At 38.7% G+C, this 19707-nt stretch overlaps 2 protein-coding genes across 3 annotated transcripts; both read right to left on the bottom strand.

The window, feature by feature from the left end:
- Positions 1-1094: 1094 nt before the first annotated feature.
- LOC134858089 (ADP-ribosyl cyclase/cyclic ADP-ribose hydrolase 1-like) lies at positions 1095-8767 on the bottom strand. Its single transcript, XM_063873965.1, has 7 exons — positions 6241-8767; positions 6030-6165; positions 5620-5702; positions 5002-5075; positions 4519-4632; positions 4249-4329; positions 1095-4171 (listed from the first exon to the last, which is right to left on the bottom strand). The coding sequence occupies exons 1-7, from the start codon at positions 6559-6561 to the stop codon at positions 4114-4116; spliced, it is 867 nt and encodes a 288-aa protein (XP_063730035.1). The 5' UTR covers positions 6562-8767; the 3' UTR covers positions 1095-4113.
- A 215-nt stretch (positions 8768-8982) lies between these two features.
- LOC134858088 (ADP-ribosyl cyclase/cyclic ADP-ribose hydrolase 1-like) lies at positions 8983-17924 on the bottom strand. 2 transcript variants are annotated; one of them, XM_063873963.1, is made up of 8 exons: positions 17665-17923; positions 14431-14557; positions 14208-14343; positions 13399-13481; positions 12148-12221; positions 10480-10566; positions 10202-10285; positions 8983-10120 (listed from the first exon to the last, which is right to left on the bottom strand). In XM_063873963.1, the coding sequence occupies exons 1-8, from the start codon at positions 17841-17843 to the stop codon at positions 10063-10065; spliced, it is 828 nt and encodes a 275-aa protein (XP_063730033.1). In that variant the 5' UTR covers positions 17844-17923; the 3' UTR covers positions 8983-10062. The 2 variants fall into 2 exon arrangements, with proteins under 2 accessions (XP_063730033.1, XP_063730034.1); XM_063873964.1 differs by lacking the exon at positions 10480-10566 and having other exon boundaries at positions 17665-17924.
- Positions 17925-19707: the final 1783 nt, after the last annotated feature.

Below are 19707 nucleotides of genomic sequence, written 5' to 3'. Positions count from 1 at the left end.
CATAATGTAGCAGGAGATCACAAATGTATTTTGGGCCTAAACCATTCAATGCTTTATAAACCAGCAGCAGAACTTTGAAATCAATTCTTTGACAGACAGGAAGCCAATGTAAAGACTTCAGAACTGGAGTGATGTGATCCACTCTCTTAGTGTTAGTGAGGACTCGAGCCGCAGCGTTCTGAATCAGCTGCAGCTTTCTAATGGATTTCTTAGTGAGACCTGTAGAGACACCGTTACAGTAGTCCAGTCTACTGAAGATAAAAGCATGGACAAGTTTTTCTAGATCCTGCTGTTTTAGATTAGTCCTTTAATCCTCGATATGTTCTTCAGATGACAGTAGGCGGACTTAGTAACTGTTTTAGTTTGACTATTGAAATTCAGGTCAGAGTCAATGACTACTCCTAGAATTCTGGCGTTAGCTGTTGTTTTGAACATTGCTGACTGAAGCTCAGCACTGACTTTTTGTAGTTCCTCCTTTGTTTCAAAAACAATTACCTCAGTTTTGTCTTTAATTGGAGAAAGTTCTGACTGATCCAGTCATTGATTGGTTCAATGCACTTACTCAGTGTTTTAATTGGAGCATAGTCTCCAGTGAAATGGTAATGTAAATGTGTGCATCATCTGCATAGCTATGGTAACTTGTTTTGTTGCTTTTCATTATCTGAGCCAGTGGTAGCATGTAGATGTTAAAGAGAAGAGGCCCCAAGATGGAGCCTTGAGGAACCCCACTTGTCATATTTGTCAACTCCGATGTGTAGTTAGCTATAGAAACAACATTTTTCTGGCCACACTGGCTTCACAAGATGAAGGACACAAACATGTTTGTTGCGGGGGGTACCTTGCCTTGCAGCCATACAACTTTACTGTTGAGTACCGGCCAGGGAGCTCAGACCTGATAGCTTACTGGTGGTCCCGAAGCTAAGACTGATAAGACACTTTGCTTCCTGGGGAGAGGGGTAAGGAAATGTAACGAAGCTAACTTCGTTACTTTGGACTGACAGACGTTGGGCCTTGTAGTATTGCACATGTGGTTTGCACTTTATAAAACAATTTCCCTTTGACTAGAAATAACGTCACTTGGCATTTTAGCAGCGAGTGTGATTGGTACAGTACATTTTGACATGGCATATTTGCACAGTTTTATATTGTTTGTTCTATTTATTGACGTAGTATTTGTTAAATAATTCAACCGTATGATTGGGGGGTCATCTGCAGAGACTGTTCGGATACAAGGCTACGAGCTGTAAAAGAGAGGAGGGTTAGCAGGAGCTCCGACAGTATGAAAGACTGCGGTTGAGATTATAACATTGTGTGCAATAATATGTGTGTGCCTTTAGATATGTATACCATGAAGTTATGTGGCGTTAATTGTGAAAGTGTACACTTGGCAAAGTTACAACCGTCACTTAACTCTGCGGTCTTGTCCCATGTCAGGTTCGGTGTGTATGGCCAAAAGGTCCACGGGTGGAACACCCGGACAGGAGAAGGTTCCGGGAGGGACCAAGCAGTGCGTGAGACACAGGGGGGGTTACCAGAATTGGGAAATGTGTTTATTTAGTATGGTCAGGTATAATGTGGGTTGGCAACGGTTGACTAAGTGATGAATGGTGTGGGGTAAAGAATATGAACAATATTCTTTATAATAATTATTCGATAGGTTATAGTTGCTACACTTACCTGGGAATGATTTCTCCCAAGGAAGTCTTCTGAATGCAAACTATAAAAGGGTCAGTCTTCACTCAAATAGCAAAGTGTGAACATGTACCTGCCTGCTACCTTCTAACCTGTGGACTGTTAGAAATAAACTCACCATGGTTGATATGACACCTCAACTATGCGTCCATTTTTCCACTGCAACATCCAGCTGCTATCGGTCAGTCTCACACACACCCTTTCTTATGTATTCTTGCCTGACTCATAAAACTAAAACCAAGCTGATTCACCGTTCTTGATCTATAACCTATCAACACAAATATCGGCAAAGCTATTGGCAGGCAGGGTCCCGGTATGTTCTGGAAAGATTTGAGAGTGCCTTGAGCCTGGACCCAGCACATATCAGTTAGAGCTTGTGGCCTTTTCTACACACACATCCTTATCAGGCTCCAGAGACAGCGGATGCGGTCTCGAAGGGGGACGAGGTGGTGCACGTTTTGGTTTGGATGATTGTGGTAGGCATGGTTATGAATACGGGGGAGCTGGTGCACGTGTCAGCTTCGGTGATTGTAGTTGAGAGATGGGGGTCTGCTTGCGAATCTCCTGAATCACCTTCAGGCAGGAGCGTAGGCGGTCACTGAACTGCTGGTTGGCAGATTTTGGGCTCAGAGAGCTGGATGGCGTTTTGGGTGTTGAAGGGAGAGTATCCTCATAGGCGTTGATAAAGGGGATCAGTGGCAGTCGAGACTTCTCCTTTTGTCTCATAGGTGTCCCATAGTCACGACTCTCCTCAGCCAGGTGCAGTGATAGGTCTTCAAGGTTTTCTATGCACTGTGTTGTGTCTTTCTCCTGTTTTGATTCCTCTCGTGGCTTGTCCTTGGCATAGGGAGCAGATTCATGACTCAGGCAGTTGAATATGTTAGAAATAAACTATTTTACTCCTGACGTGTTCAGACAAAGTCCATCTGCCTTAAAAAGATGTCTGTGGTCCCAGAAAAAGTTAAAATGGTCAATAAAATGGACAGAATGTTCAGTACAGGCAGTTGAGAGCCACGTGTTCAGTGCAAACAACCTGCTGAATCTCTCCACTCCTCTTCTGACTGGCGGTAGAGGGCCACTGAGGAACACCTCAGCATTTAGAGAGCTGACAGTTTTTAACAGACATTTAAAGTCTTCTTTCAGCACTTCTGACTGTTTGTTTCACAACATCATTTGTTCCAATGTGCAGTATCACATTTTTCACAGTCAGGTGTTCAGCCCCAATATGCAGGATCTTGTTAGCCAAGTCAGAGATCATATCCTTGGGAAAACAGAGTACTTTGGTGTTGCTTGGACTATTTAAATCTCGTACAGCAGAGTCGCCCACAATCAGAGTTTCAGGCCTAGTCCTTAGCTTTCCCTGTAATCTTTTACTTTCTGAGTAACTTTTGGTCCTTACCTGTGAAGAAGACAGGTTATCCAGATCTTCAGAAAAAGATCTTCGGTTCTGTGTCAGTGGAGCATATCTGTTCTGAAGTGGCACGCTTGGTTGTTTAGGAGGATTGTTTGCAGTCCTCCCTTTAGCAGCTATCCACGGCTGTTTCCTAGTATGAACTGGGGTTGAGGAGGCGCTCTCCTGCCTGGGTGATATCAATACAGGCCAGCCGGTTGCATCACAGGTTTCAGAGCGCTGGGCTCTGCCGGTTATTCGTCCTCCCAAATCCCGTGGAGATGATTTACTCTTAGGCTTTGCACCCACTTGAAGATTTATCACCTAGCACAAAGCCCTCCTGTTCCTTGGAATCCTTGTAGCCAGGGCCGGCCCTAGGCACAGGTGAACTAGGCGCCCGCCTAGGGTGCCGATTTGGTGGGGTGCGCCGCCGAATTGCTGGGGGGCGCCCTCTAGTGGCGCCCCTAAGCATACATCTTTCTCTTAACCAGGGTCGGCCCTGGGCATAGGCAGTATAGGCGACAATCATTGCCCGTCACATTTATTCATAAATCCCATATTTAGCATTATTATTTACACAAGATATTTTTATTTTAATGTTTTTTTAATTGAATAATAATGCATTTTTAAGGTTATCAATAATTATCTATGTATTTATTTTAATTTCTTATTCTAAAATATTTCTATTTCTAGAGTTTTTCTTCAGATTTTTCTCATATAAAATGCTATACAGAAAACTTTACAACTGCATACTTTGGTATTTTATTGAAAAAAACGTGTATTCCACCAGGTGGGAGCGAGTTTGAACGTTATTAAAAGGCAAATAAAGATAAAGATAAAAAGCTCATTTCACATTTAGTCAAATTTGTGTACAAAAAATATTAATATATCTAAAGCACTGTATACTAGAACATTGTTCAATTTACAAAAACTTAGCAAAAATAAACTCCAGGCTAAATAATGTGTATGGATTGTTGTTGTTCTTTGTCATTTTGTCACACAGTCCAATCTGATATTGAGTTCACACGTCATCACCAACAGGTTCCAATGGGTTTCTTTGGATTGGAGCTGCACTCCTTGATCTTAGCTCTGCATGCAAAGAAATAAATAACAACAGGTCAATATATTTCGAGTACATACATGTATAAACAGGATGCTTTACTTACACAGTCACTTCCTTGCAGGTACATGTTATTCCTTGGTCCAGCGCTCCCTTTAAATCCTTTAAAACATTGTTGCAGTTTGCCCTGAAGAGGATACAGAAGAAGGAACTTAAGGAACAACTTTACCTCCATAAGTTAAACTTTCTGCATATTTATGTGTTGTACCCCCAAAATAATCCACTGTAGAATCACACACCGAACATTTATGTTTAAAATTAACAGAAAAGGGTCAATAATCTTGCAAACGTTTTGCGAACAAGGAGGAAATCTTACTCTTGACTGCTCTTTTGAGTGTCACTTTGAGTGTTCTTTTGAGTGAAGAGAACAACCTTCAGGCTTTTCACCTTGGGGTATTTCATCCTCTTCACCTCAACGCTTCCAAAAACTCTGAAAATATATATATTTTTAATGTACTTGATTAATTGGAAGACTTTATTTTGGAATTTATAATAAAATAAGTCCTTATTATAACTTGAATTAATTTTTATTTTTTAATTACTGATTTATCTTGTAGGTATTTATCAGAAAAGGAGGTTAAAATTACTTTCAAACCAACAACCTGCAACCACAACAGCATATATGTATTCCTCAACTGTTAACTAAAGGAAACCCATTACATTATAAACAAATCTGCACACATTTGTGATTCAGAGCCGAACCAAGATCGTTTAAAAGTCTGCTATGGAATTTTCCAACCCTATATAAAAATGAGCTTTGGATAAAAGTCATTAAACCGTCAGAATTACAGGTGCTCACCTTTCAGGATCAAATGCTCTATCCCTGGATCCGTTTAGCATTGCTGTGACATCATCACAGCCATAATCTGCAGACTACAGACAGGAAGATGAAGTTAGAGTAAATGCAATTTTAGATTTAAACTACCGACCAACCATTTCCATTTGAAATATAGACATTTAAGACTTATGCAGCAGAAGCTCCATTACAATCAGCTGAATTTGGTTGATTTTTTTCATTGTCTTTCCATAGGAATTCACTGTTATTCAGAAAGCTGCCGCCCGATACCTCTCTAAGACTTAGTAAGTGGATCACATCACTCCAGTTCTGAGGTCTTTACACTTGCTTCCTGTCTGTCAAGGAATCTACTTCAAAATACAGCTGCTGTTTTGTAAAGCGTTGAATGGATAGCGCCGAAATGCATTTCCGATTGTTTCGAGGTCTTTTTACCCCAAGGAAATGTTGCACAGAAAAAAGGTATACAGCAACACATTCAAAGTTTAACAAGGCCTTTCCTCTCAACAGAGACTGCACTGGTAATCAGTAACCGTCGTAACCATTAGTTGGGGTTTTACTGGTTCAACCAAGCTTTATCCCACCACTATTGTATTTACTGGTGAATTCTTGTTGATAACTTACAGCATGTGAGCCTCTGTTCCAAACTGAACGGAGAGGATTGTTCGCACATTCATCCCACTCTGGGCAGCCTTCAGTGAATGTTTCTGGAACAACACTTACAGAGTCAATCTTTTTTTAATTTCAATTGTAAAACTGTGCCATGATGAGCTGCACATGAAACAAAATGGCAACATCAGAGCCTTACATACACTGATTCCCTTTATTAATAAGAAGAGAAGATTGTTACCACTTTCAGTTAATGATTAGGTTCTGATGATCAAATGTCAGCTCACGTAAGAACGTAAGAAAATTCCCCATAAAATCCCAGCTGGTTCTCTTTTTTTTCTCTGTCCTTATATTGTTTTAACTCTATTTTGCAAATGTAAGCTAAACTGGACTTAATCACACCATTATAGGGTTGACTTTCTCACCACTGCTGCCCTTCTTTCCACACCAGTTCAGACCATCCAGCACAGATCCCAGCAGAGTGTCCTCCAAGATGAAAACATCTTCCCTGTTCTTAGTGAAGTCACGGACCAGATCCTTTGTTTTACTCCAGAACATCGTCTAACCCAAAAACAAAATTATTAAATGTACTAATCTGCATTGCCAAAGATGCATTGAGTGGATTATGTGCACAGCTTTGCCACAGGAATGTTTCAATGGCGCCACAGCAATTAAAGAGTCATAGTTTTCCCCGGGGACGTTACAAGGGTCGTGGCCTACATAGGCTTTTTCAAATTCCTCCCATATCTTTGTACATTTGTACCTGAGAGAAAGACAGTGCTGCTTAGTGTTAGGAAAGTGGATCGGCGTCATTATGATGAAAAGTGTAGGACCAAATTTGGTGCAGGCTTTGCTTATAACATTGATGTATTTTACTATTTGGCATCTGTAAAAGGAAAACAGGACGTTTCCTCCTTCCTTTAATGTGCACACCACATGAGATACTCTGTGAACCATCACTCCAAGTCTTTTTTATACCGTAACTTTTTGGGAAATGTGCTATAAATAGCATAACATGTTGCTATTGTTGAAAAGAAAATATCATGGTTGATAAGCAGCCTGTACTATTCAATGATTCGAGTCATTGACCAAAGCTTTACTCTTTAGGGTTACATTTAGCCCTTTCTCTTGTTTTTTGCCCCTCTCCATTACATTTCAACAGCATCATTAGGCTACACTAACCAAGTAAACCCAGTATCTGAATATATCTTAAATTGTATTCTAGATTCTAGAGTTTTTTTTCGGGTTGTGCAACCATTAGCCAATAACCATTCATCTCGCAGAGGGGCGTGGCCAGCCGTAGCTCATTGGCATTTAAAACTACAGTCACAGAATCAGCACTATTGGAACAATGATCTGTTTGGTATTTGGAGCCAAACACTTCAGATGGATGTTTTGTATATACCTGAGACATTCAATATATTGTGGGAAAATAGTATAATAGGGGACCTTTAAGGGAAAAAGATAGCTAGAGCATTAACAAAGTGAATACACAAATAATATTTCCTCACAGAAACCTATTGTATAGATGATATTATGCTTGACCAATCATTTTACAGTCCAATCATCACAATCATTTGGCATGTCTATGGTAAACACTTTGGTAATAGTATGTATTCACATTATTTACAAGTAGATACATGTGAATCCTAAATGTCATGAAGTATTCCAAAAAGGTTTCAATGTAACACAATGCTGTTCTACGGGTAGATTATTAGTATCCTGGTGACATGGTGGTAGTGGATATAGTACCCCACACTGAAAAAAAATTCCAACATTGACTTTAATTAAGTGTATCGTGTCAACAGATTTCATCTAACTGTATTAGGTTAGTTGAAAGCAATAATATTAGGTTTAAATACAAAAATATTAGGTTCAACTAACTCAATTCAACGCTGAATTAGAGTCAACGCACAGTTCTTTCAGTGCATGTTGTAGTTTTGCATGTAACACCTGTGCAGTGTGTTCCCAGCACAGACAACATCCTGCATATGGTAAGCGTCTTGGTTCAAGTCACCAGAAATGAAAGACTCTACGTGACACCTGCTTCCTGCAACAACAATATCACAGCAAACGCTCGACTCCACTTGCTGTTTGTGTCAAGAACAAGCTCTTGGTTCACACACACATACAGTAGATAAGACACCCTGTGGCCTACATTTACATAAAGATAGAGCATACATATAAAGTAAAAAGCAGGTATCATTTTTATAAGCCCATTCTATTCTCTTCAGTGGATAAGTGTAAGTGCGTAAACATCTTCACATGAATCCAAACAGAAAGGACAAATATTTAGCATAAAAAAGAAGACATTTCATAAGTTGAAGAAGTATTTAACGTAAAAATAATCAGGCCCCCAAACTCATCTAGTTACTTCACAGAAAGTAACACTAGTTCACTGTTATTTAGGGTTACCTTTTATATGTTCATTTATTTCTGACACATCACTTTTTTAATGAAATGACACCCAAACAGTCGTTTAAAAAATCATTTCTCACAATCTTTCACACAAGTATACTTGCTCAATATTTGCAAATATCAAAATGTTCAAAACATTGCGTTATCTGTCATTTTGACACAGAGATCATTTCCAATTTCAAAAGGTATTTGAAACCTATTTCAGGTTTTGCCACCCAAAAAAAGCAGGACTAATTTCAACCCTCAGAAATCAAGTCATATGATGAATGTAATTCATACAGACAATTTCCATTGTTCCAAGTATCGAGCCAAAGTCACAAAAAGAATTGAATCTGTAGTGAAAATAAATCAAATCAAACCCAACAATATATATTTTTAAGGAGACCTTTCAACTCAAGGTCCACTTTTTCCTGAAACGTTCGACTGCAACTCATGAGCAACTCCTCATTAACTTAAAGTAGTCTCAGTTGTTCAGACACAAAATAAGTGCACCTTAAGTACAATTCATATTGTAAAATGTCCAATAGTTAAATGTTCAAACCTTCACAGCTGCAGTGACATGATGTACTACTTTCATTCTATTTATCATCCTCATGGCATCAAAATGTTGAATGAAATGACTTGATCATGATCAAACTGGTACTAAGACTCTCTGAATATGGCCCCTTTATTGTTGAAAGTGTCCCTCTCGCCATCTTCAGAAGCTTTATTTACCAGTACAATCATTTAATTTAAAATGTCAAATGTGCATGTGTGTGTTTTACACTTCAGCTGTACAGTACGAACAGTATTTTACACTTGTCCTTTACTTATTTAATTTAACAAATGTAATCATGAATCTATTCTATGTATTATAATGCACTTGTTACGTTAAATATAATTTCTCGATTACATTTCTATTTAAGTGATTTCTATTTGTATTCTATCTCATGTACACAAATAACTTTACAACTGCACACATTTATTCTTATTTAAAAAAACATTTATTCCAGGTGGGAGCAAAGATTGTCAGTTGAATTAGATAGCCCCAGATTTTATCAAAGATTTAAAAAAATAAATGCACTGTCATTGTTAAAACATGTGATTGAAATTCACATAAAAATACACCTTTCACATTTAGTCACACTGGCACACAGGTACAAAAATAATTAGATGGTGTGTATAATAGTACATTGTTCCTCTTACAAAGACTTTACAGATATAGACTGTAGTCAAAATATTATTTTCACAGCAGGTTATCGGAGTGTGTCATCTTGTCACACGTATTTTTGCATGCTGACACGGAAGTAAGCTGCGCATGGGTTCCCCCGACAAAAAAAAGCATGTGATTTCTCCAGAGGATTTTGGAACATTGTAAAAAAATAACATCTGTAGAAAACGAACCTGTTTGATAAATGCACGTTTTGTTCAGCCGGATAATTTCCACATGTTTACCTTACTTTTAGAATTTTCCAATCATAAATCTAATCGCCAGAAGCAACATGCTAACGGTATGCTATGAACAAACTACAGGCGAGTACAGCAGGGTCACACGACTTCAAGGTTCAACTTAACATCCTTTGAACTGACTTTCGCGCGCTTGCATATTTTAACAAAGCTTTTCCTTTTAGCCACACTGAATTTAAGTAGAAGTCATGGCTTTTTCAGTTACTAGTCTCATATCATTTTACAAAGGGCTAACACATTTAGCGGGAGTGTTTACGTGTTCGGCGTAATGACGTACAACATCCTCGACAACTTCTGGAATCCTGTTCAGCCACTTGTTAACAACCATCGTTTTTCAGACATGTAAACTCTTCAAAAATCACCAGTTGGGGGGTTGGGGGGTGGTCACTGCTGATGTGTTTAATGTCGTACAACAAAACGTGATCCGTCTTTTGAATTTGTGTCAACCACAGACCTTATTTCGAGCTATCTTCCAAAATCCTACGGAGAAATCCCACTGACTCGGGGGTCGGGGGAACCGGAAGTGATAAAATGCTAACTCACTTCTGGGTTTTAGGACTCGTTCCCGCACCACTCTATTGAGTTCCTACGTCTTCACCAACAGGCTCCACAAGGTTTCTCTGGATGGGAGCTGCAGTCCTGGATCTGGGTTCTGCATAGACACAGTAACTTGTTATACGAGTACATGCATTTACAACGGGGACTTCCTCTCGCACAAACATGATGCACTTACTCAGTCACTTCCTTGCAGGTATATGTAATTCCTTGATCCAGCTCTTTCTGTAAGTCCTTTAAAGATGCATTAGTGCAGTTTGTCCTGAAGAGGATACAGAATACAGGACTTAAGTAACAACTTTACTGTTTAACTTCCTGCATATTTGTATGTCGTACCCCAAAAATAAACCACAATGGAAGCAAAAACGGAACATTTATGTACTTATAACAATCAAAATGAACACAAAAAATATTGTAAATGTTGCAGAGGTGTTGGGTACGAGGAAAACATCTTACACAGTGTTTTCCTGTGTGACCAGAACAACATTCAGGCTTTTCACCCTGGGGTAGTCGAACCTCTTCACCTCGATGCTCGCAAAAATACTGAAAACAAAAATGACAATTTACTTGGTTTGAGAAAGATGATACACATTTCATGTGTTTGTTGTACATAGTTCTCACTAATGTTAGTTTTATTTCAGGCAAAGGCTTCATTTTTGGAGATAAAAACTATTGTCAAACCAACAGCATGTAACCACCACTACTCATTAAGTATCTTTAACTAATACATCATATTTTTTTAATATCACCTAGTTTGTGTCCCCCTTAATTTGCTTATTAAAAGATGTGTGGAATCGAGAAAAAAAATACATAGATATTGCTGCAGAGAGCCTTCATATTTTGTGCAGCATCTTTAAAGAGAAAGAATTATAAATAGAATTTGATTTAACAGATTAAGAATTCGTAGAACCATGATGATTTGAAAGTGTGACATGGAATTATCCGACACAGATTTATTCGGATTCTCTGAGAACATTTCAGTGTCCTCACATGGCCTTTTCCTGGCAGTCTGGTCTGCTGTTTCCCCTAAATGTCACACCATTTGTAAACCACAGCTGCATTGGTAGTAGGGATCTGTGAAGCCACAAGAGCACTGGGCCTCTGAGAAAACAAGCAACAATGACCAAATCTGGTTGTAATGCTGTCTAAGAATGCAGTGTCCCTGACTTGCAGAGACTCCAGGTGTCCTTGATGTAAACATGTTCACACATGCTGTTATATGCAGAAGGACTGCCTGGCAAAATGCTCTTGTTGAACACTGTGTTCACTCGCTGGTCATTTTCTATTCTCCTTTTACAAGCTTTAGTCAACGTTCAGTGTAGGACATACGTTTGGCCTCCATCAGTTCCTTTGATGCCAGTATGCTGCTCTCTAGGGTCCAGAGTGTAGGTTTTTAGCAGTGACAACCTAACGTGGCCTTCAGGTAAAGTGTAATGGAAACTCTAAGTCTTATGTGATTAAATACACTCACAAAATTGAAGAAATTTGAGATGCTGGTCTTTTGTATACCAGTAATTTATCAAATTAATGTAACATTTGACTATTATTACTGGAACTCAGTCTGTGTGGAAGTGGGAACCGAAGGGTCGCCGGTTCACGGCCCGATCAGAACGAAAAATATGGAGTGTGTGTGTGCGAAAAGTGTGTAGAGAACATCAGGGTGGAAAAAGTCTTCTTTACAAAGGTTTGCTAAATCAGCATCAGTGTCACGATCTGTCTGTGTTTTATTTTGGACTGTCACGATCTGTCTGTTTTCCTGTTTTATTTTGAAAGGTATTCACCCCCTGTCTTGTCCGTGGTCGCTTCCTGTCTGTGTTTTCCCTCCTTTCTGATTATCTGATTCTGTTCACCTGGTGCCTTTGTGTTTCCCCTCCCCTCCCCAGCTGTGTCTTGTCTTCTTGATTGGTCTTGAATGTATTTAAGCTCTAGGTTTCTGTTGGTGGTTGTGGGATTGTTTGCGGTCAATAGGGAGAGAGGTCCGGTCTGTATGTTTTGTCTTGTTAGCCTTGAAATAAAGGTATTTTCTGGTTAAACCTGTGATTGGGTCCTACCTGCTCCGCTCCAGCTTGAGAGATGTTGAAACAAAGTTAGCATAAAAGTCGTTAAACTGTAAGAGATGCTCACCTTGCAGGGTGAAATGGTGTGACGATGGATCCGTTTAGCATTGCTGTGACAGCACCACAGGCCACATCTGCAAACTACGGACAGGAAGGTGACATAAGAGAACATTATATTTACACTACAGACCAACTTCTCCTTCAGATGTTTATATTTCAAGCAGCAGAAGAACCCACAAATAAATGAATTTTTTTTTTTTCTTTTCATATTGCAATGCTCTTTTTCAGAAATAATCTGCCTTTCAATAAATGTCATCAGGTGAATACACACTAAAAGATGCAGAACATCATATCAATGTTATGATCCTTGTGTTTCCTTATAGGTATTCACAGCAGCAGCTCATTTGCATTGAAAGAATCAGCACTTTTGAAACAGAGGGGTTTATGGCATGCTACAACGCATGATCTGTTTGGTATTTCTAGCCAAATACTTCAGAGACATGTCTTGTATATATCTGAGAAATTCAATATATTGTTGAAAAAGCGAAAAAATAGGGGACCTTTAAGGAAACATTACCCAGAAGGTAGAATAAGTAGTAATACGGTCACATTCCAAGAGTAACAGCTCAGAGCTTTTCCTCTTTAGAGAGACTGTCAATTTAGTGAGTAACCATTGTCGCTGTTAACAGGAATGCAGCAGACTTGGAATGTGGAATTCCAAGACTGATTGCAAAAAAGCCTTTTTAAGGGTTGAGATACAGATTTACACAATACATCTTAGCTTATCAGCAGCTGAAAGTCTAGTTTATTCTGCTGCAGCAGGGATAAGGAAGCAGACAATAAACACATGCTTGTGCTAACTGTTTGTATATTTCTCTTAATTCATTTTAATCTTTGTAATCTCAGTCTATTTATTTCCATGTTTCCTGGTTGAATTGTATCTAAAATAGCTTGTTTATTTCATTGGATTGGATCAATGTTTTTGTTTTTGCTTGTTGTGGTGAACTTTAAGAAAGGTGTTAAGTGTGGGTGTTTTAATCACAGGACAAAACCCCCGGCAAAAATAAACAGGGCTCCTCTGAACGCACAGATTCAGGTTGCCAGTGCTCGCTCAGGAGAGAGCTACGCAATGCGACTCCATGGAGACGGCCACAAAGCCTCATTGATTGAGAAAACAGGCTGAGTGACCTTTTACTTTTCTCACTAATTCACAGGAGAGATTTCACCTCATGCTCCATATTTGACAAAGATGGGTCATTTCAATCTCAAAAACTGTTGTATTTTTCGCACAACCAGTGAAATCTTGTTGATAACTTACAGCAGTTGAGACTCTATTCCAAAATGAGCGAACAGTGTTGTTCACACAGTCTGTCCACCCCGGGCAGCCGGTTGTGAATGTTTCTAGAACAACAACACACAGAGAGACATTCCTTTTTGCATTTCAATTATACAAATGTGCTTTGATGAGCTGCACATCAAACAAAATTAGAACTTCAGGATGTTACATACCCACACTTAGACAGAAAACAAATGATCCAAACATAAACAGAACATAGTCAAGCAATAGAAACATTTCCACTGAGGATCTTATTCAAATTTCGCACAAATTTTCACTTGGATAAACTGATAAGAATTGAGTTGTTAGACAAATGTCTAGCAGGAAAAACGGAAGGATTCATTTTGGACAGACATCTGTATAAACTGCAAATTGACTGATTGAAAAACAACTGCAATTTAATTTGATGATATTTATTTTACTACAACAAGGTGAGGATGCTGTCAGCACCATAAGACTGTAATGTACCTTCCTGTGAAATGTAAACCGTGTTACTTATTCCTTATCTTCTCCAAAAACTTGAGGTAATTTGGAAATTGCTGCGAGCCTTCTGAGCCCATGTGATAATCTAAAAACTAATCTTAAATGGATTTAACATGCCTATGATACCTTTGTGGGAAAAAAAGCTATATGCATATCATAAATAGCACCTCTGGCTTTTGAAATGAGCATGTTTGTAAGTTATTTTTGCTTTAATGAAGTAAAAAAATATGTTTTTAGATGTCAGTCATCATTAAGCAAAACTAAACTACACCCAGTTATGAAGTTGTCTCTTGCATAACGTGTCTTACCACTGCTGCCCTCCTTTCCACACCAGGTCAGACCATCCAGCACAGATCCCAGCAGAGAGTCCTCCACGGTGAGATAACAATCTGTCTTCTCCGTGAAGTCATGGACAATGTCTTTGGTTTTACTCCAGAACATCATCTAATCCAAACAAACACACACACGTGTTACCAAGAGGTGTGTATCATGTACACACATACAGACAGTTTTGTAATGAGGGGTTTTTACTCTGTTGCATGTAGGTTTCAAGGGGGCGGCGGCAATGAAAGGGTCATAGGCTTCCATCGGGACATTACAAGGGTCCCGGCCTACATAGGCTTGTTCAAATGCATCCCATATCTTGTCACAGTCGTACCTGAAATAAAAAGATGGTGCTGTTTAGTGTTAGGAACGTGGATGAGCTTTCTGTTAATATTATATTGGACACGCTTTGACACTTGTGTTTTCATTAACTGTATTTACACTAGTCAAACACAAACAATGTGCAGCCAGGGTGTAGGTGAGTCATTGTTTACCGAATCTTTACTCCATATCTAGCATATTACTTTCTTAGATTGTCAGCACTTAATATTCTCGCACTTCTCCCACTTAATGTGACTCATCGGTATTTGCCAAGATTTCTTAAGCTTGTAAACCAGCACTTACACACTGTATCTCTCATTCATGAAATTTCTGCATTTTAAAAAATGCCTCTGCATTTTAAAGTGGGAAGAGAGGCTGTCTGTTAACATACATAAACAGTGTTGACAGTAAAAAATCCAATCACATCAGTATAGTCAATTAAATTCATACAGGTTCGAGGGCCAACACTAAAATGGACACTAGGGAGCAAAGAAAACATGGAATTCTTTCCCTAAATTATCACAGAAACTCATATATATTGATATTATTCTTTAGTATATGTCTTGTTGTTTCCATGCATTACATGTGTTGATTGAAGCGATCTGTCTTGTTGAAAATATGATTTTAAATGTTGACCCCAGGAAGACAAGCCTTACGGCACAACTATAGGGTATCTTATAATAAACTAACTTCATACTAAGCTGAAATAAATGCAGCCTATGAAACAACATTATGGTGTACAGTATTGCCACATGTATTTATTATTGTGTGTGTTCCATTCATATGTTAATCCATGTATTATTATTTTTATATATATGGACTGTTGTGCCTTTTTATTTTCATTTGCCATGATGCCTGTTATTTCTATATGTGATACTTCATTATGTATGTATGTTAGGCATGGCACGGTTTTGGTGAAAAAACCGAATCGTACGGTTTGCTTGCCACGGTGCGGTGCGTCTGTGCACCGTACGGAGTCCACGGTTTTTTTTTTGTTTTTTTTTTCTCCAGACGTTCGACGTTGCATTGTAGCCTAATGCCCGTATGTTACCACGTGGTTTTCATTCGCGCGAAAGAAGCGAAAGCTAAGAGGTCGAGGTGTGTCAGCGTGTACAAACATGGCAAGTGGGAGTGGAGAAGGCGGGCCGCCCAGGCCGGAGATAGAGGATGCTCCGGGAGCCGCGGTACGTCATGCCCTCTCGCAGATACTTTGGCACCAATGTGATACCTAAGTTATATGACGAGACAAGGGAGGAAATAGTGACGGAGTTGTCTTTGGCATGCCACGTAGCTCTGACGACGGATGGATGGACTTCTAGGTCCACGGAAAGTTACCTGACAGTGACTGCCCACCACATTAATCCCCAATGGGAGTTACGAAGCTGCGTATTACAAACGCGCCCAATATACGACAGCCACACAAGCGAATTTCTTTCCAAAAAGCTACGATTTTTTTACAACACAGGCAAGAAGCACAAAGCCTTTCCAAGATATAATTCGTGAAGAAGTCACTTCATACAAGGAAACAGGCTGCATCTCTGTGGATGAAAATCCCCTCGCATGGTGGAAGACCAACGCACGTATCCCCATGTAGCAAAGTTGGCACAACGTGACCTGGCTGTCCCAGGTACATCTGTGCCAAGTGAGCGGGTTTTTTCCACAGCAGGGGACATTGTAACTGCAAGTAGGTCTCGTCTCTTGCCAGAAAATGTTGACAAACTCATTTTCATGCAGAAGAATATGAGAATTAAGTGAAAGGGGGAAGGCTGTTTTAAACAGTGCAGTGTTTGGTTCTATTGCAATATTTTATACTGATTGTGTCTGTGTGTATTTTGTTCGAAATTTTGTTAATATAACAGTGGCACTGGCACTTTAAGTTTAGATACCAAATCCAGCCATATGTTTCAAAGCACTGCACTTTAATTTCAAGTGAAAAAAATACATCCTCACTCTCAGGGATTAGAAGAGTTGTTGATTTTGTTTTCTGTTAGGCTGGTTGGATGGTGGGCTCATATTATGTTTACGGCCTCATGTTCTCATAGGCAATTGTGTTCGCCTGTTCAAAGGACAGCAAACATTCCTGACACTTATTTTGAGTAATAAAGTAAAACATGTTGAAATCATCCATGTCTTCCCTCTTGCTCTATCAAAATACTACCTTTCTGAGATTGTTAAAACAGTGTGCTTAGAGTCAATTGAAATTCAAGTTTGTGCATTATTATTACATTATAACTATAATTTTATACCCTTTTAAATGCTGTATCCTAAACTATGGTTAGTAATAGCATCTGCCTAAGAATATTCTCAGAGACAGGGCTCCTGTTATAAACTGGCTGTTACCAGAATGGCAAGGACCAAGTTGTAATGCATTGCTAAAGGCACTGTGTAATGTTGTGCTGTGGTAGTAAAATCTTTTCAGTGACTATTACAGTGTTCCACTGGTGTAACGGCGTGTATTATGGGGCTACGATAAAAAAGTAAAAAAACACCAAGAACCGTACAAAACCGTAAACCGTGGACCTCAAACCGTGATACACCGTGAACCGTGAGTTTTGTGATCCGTGCCACCCCTAATGTATGTATGTACATGCACACCCATATTTACAATATATATATATATACAGCCCCAGAAAAAATTAAGAGACCACTTCAGCATTATCAGCTGCTCTTGTTTTATTTTTTATAGGCACGTCTTTTGAGTTAAATGGGTTTATTTTATTGTATTGTATTCTATAAAGTACTGGCAATTTTTTTATGATTTGGAATTCAACACACACTGGAATGGCTGCCATACATGTAGAGATAAAAAAAATGTTCCGCGGCTGTATATATATATATATATATATATATATATATATATATATATATATATAAATTGGGTTTACAGGAGTGTATGTTACTTTTTTTTTAAAAACACACACCTTTCTTAAATTGCTTATTGCAGGTGTGTTTTATTAGGCTGCACTAGCTAAATTCACCTTATAAATTGACAATTTTTCAAATATTTACCATATCTTAAAGTGTGTTCCAGATTGACTTTCTAGTTATGTATCCCAGTTTAGCCGGGCTATGCAGCATACTTGTTATTATGTACATTGAGTTTTAAAAACAAAAACTTACCCTTTGAACTCCTCACACCTTGCAATGAATGTTGGCTTTAGTTGGTCTGTATTCTGCCGCAAATTGAGTCCCAAAACAACGGCGAATATAACAACGAGAAGCAGGAGGGCGACGACACTTAAAATAATACAGCGTCTCCTGTGTCTCTTCTCCGGTGAACAATGCGCTCTGTGCTCCATTATAGAGGCTTTTAAGGGTCAAACCCACTATACGAAAGTTTCACAGCCTGACTGTTGTTGTTTTCAATGAGCCGGAGCGTTTCGCTGTCTATTTATAGAGGAGCGCACTCACGGTGGCTCGTGCTCCTCTGCTCCAATCAGGAACCGTTGCTTTTTAGCATGAGCTGCCAAACTTGTCTGAGGTCCACAAACAGACGGTTGACTGAAGTAATGCACTCAAATACTATTTTGAGGTACTTTTACTTTACTAGAGTACTTCCATTTTTTTTGTTGTTGCTACTTTCTACTTCTCCACTACAATTCATAGATAAATCGTATACTTTTACTCCACTACATTTACTTAATACCCTTAGTCACTTCGCAGATTTTGATTAATAATGTGAAATATAATCAACTCTTAAATCAGACTTTAGTTCCACCTGGAGTAAATTCAGCAGCTACCCTGCTGCAGTATACAAGTCATTAAAACTAGCTGCACCTTTGCCAGCTTTGATAACACTTTAATGATCAGTAATTCTAAAACAGATATCATATTAATCTGAAATGGACGATGATTATTTTCTCTTTTGGTACTTAAGTATATTTTGTATGCCAATATTGTTGTACTTTTACTTGAGTAACATTTTGAATGCAATACTTTTACTTGTATGCATGCACTCTGGTACTTCTACTTTTAGTCAAATACAAGATCTGAGTACTTCTCCTACCTCGCTATTTGAGTGCATTTGCGAGATACATGGTACTTTATTTGAGTATTTCACTTTCTACTAATACATTTCAGATGCAAACAATAACATTGCTACTTCACATATTTTGTTTTTTTTTATTGAACTACTCTACTCAACAATAGCAACCGCTTTGGGCACAGGAAACTTCTACCTGGTTATATTCCATTTAAAAAGCACCAACGCTGCAAGTATTAACACGTCTGGACCATTCACATGTGTGCGGGAAACATTTATAAGGAGTTGTTAAAGTATCTGGATAAAGTTCCTGCAATTAAATGCTTATCAGCTGCTGGAAGAATTCAAAGGTCATGTCGCATCCATCATTTGTGAACATGATGAGAAATGCCACACACCTTAAGCTAAACTTAAAGGTTAACCGCTCCAGTAAAAAGGTTCTTCCTCTCTGTTTTGCAGGATGTGTAATGACTTGATTATTTAAAAACATGGGAATACTATTTACTGGATCTCTCATCTTTTATGAGCTTGTAACCTAAATCAATCACAGGTACAGTGATTTAACTTGTAACACACTTTTTGTTTTGCTACTCTTACTGTAGTAAAGGATGTGAGTACTCCTTCACACACCTATAGTGAGGAGAATGTTACTGGCTCAAGTTCAAGTCAGCCTGGGAAATGCATGTTTGACACTATCAACTTGTAAAAAAATCAAGAGCAAATTGCTTCCTGTCATTTGAAATTGAACAAAGTTATCTAAATACTAGCAAATCTTAAGGATTTTGGATTGTGCTTGAGGTTAAGGGAGTGCAGTGAGTGACCTTTGATCCCGTAAACACAGATATCATGACAGACATTGCCTGATAAACTGTTTTGAGGCTCAGGGCAAAATTGTACTGCATTACTCAGTAAGCCTTCGTTCGCACAACCCTTACATTTAGGCTACATTTATAATCCCTAAATACCTGACCCAAAATAATGAGACAAGATTGAAGACATGGGCTTAAGCAATGATATAGGCAGTGGTGAAATGTCACTAATTACCTTTACTCAAGGCCTGAAAAAACTGTAGTCATTTGTGAGTATTTTCATGTTATGCTACTTTTTGCTCTTGCTCCACTACATTTATTTTACAGATTTAGTTACAAGTAACGGTCCTGATTAAGATTAGCAATACAAAA

Source organism: Eleginops maclovinus, chromosome 21 (genome assembly GCF_036324505.1).
Source record: "Eleginops maclovinus isolate JMC-PN-2008 ecotype Puerto Natales chromosome 21, JC_Emac_rtc_rv5, whole genome shotgun sequence".
Taxonomy (NCBI): domain Eukaryota; kingdom Metazoa; phylum Chordata; class Actinopteri; order Perciformes; family Eleginopidae; genus Eleginops; species Eleginops maclovinus.
The sequence above is the reverse complement of the archived record's forward strand: the minus strand, read 5'-3'. Positions and strand labels throughout refer to the sequence as shown.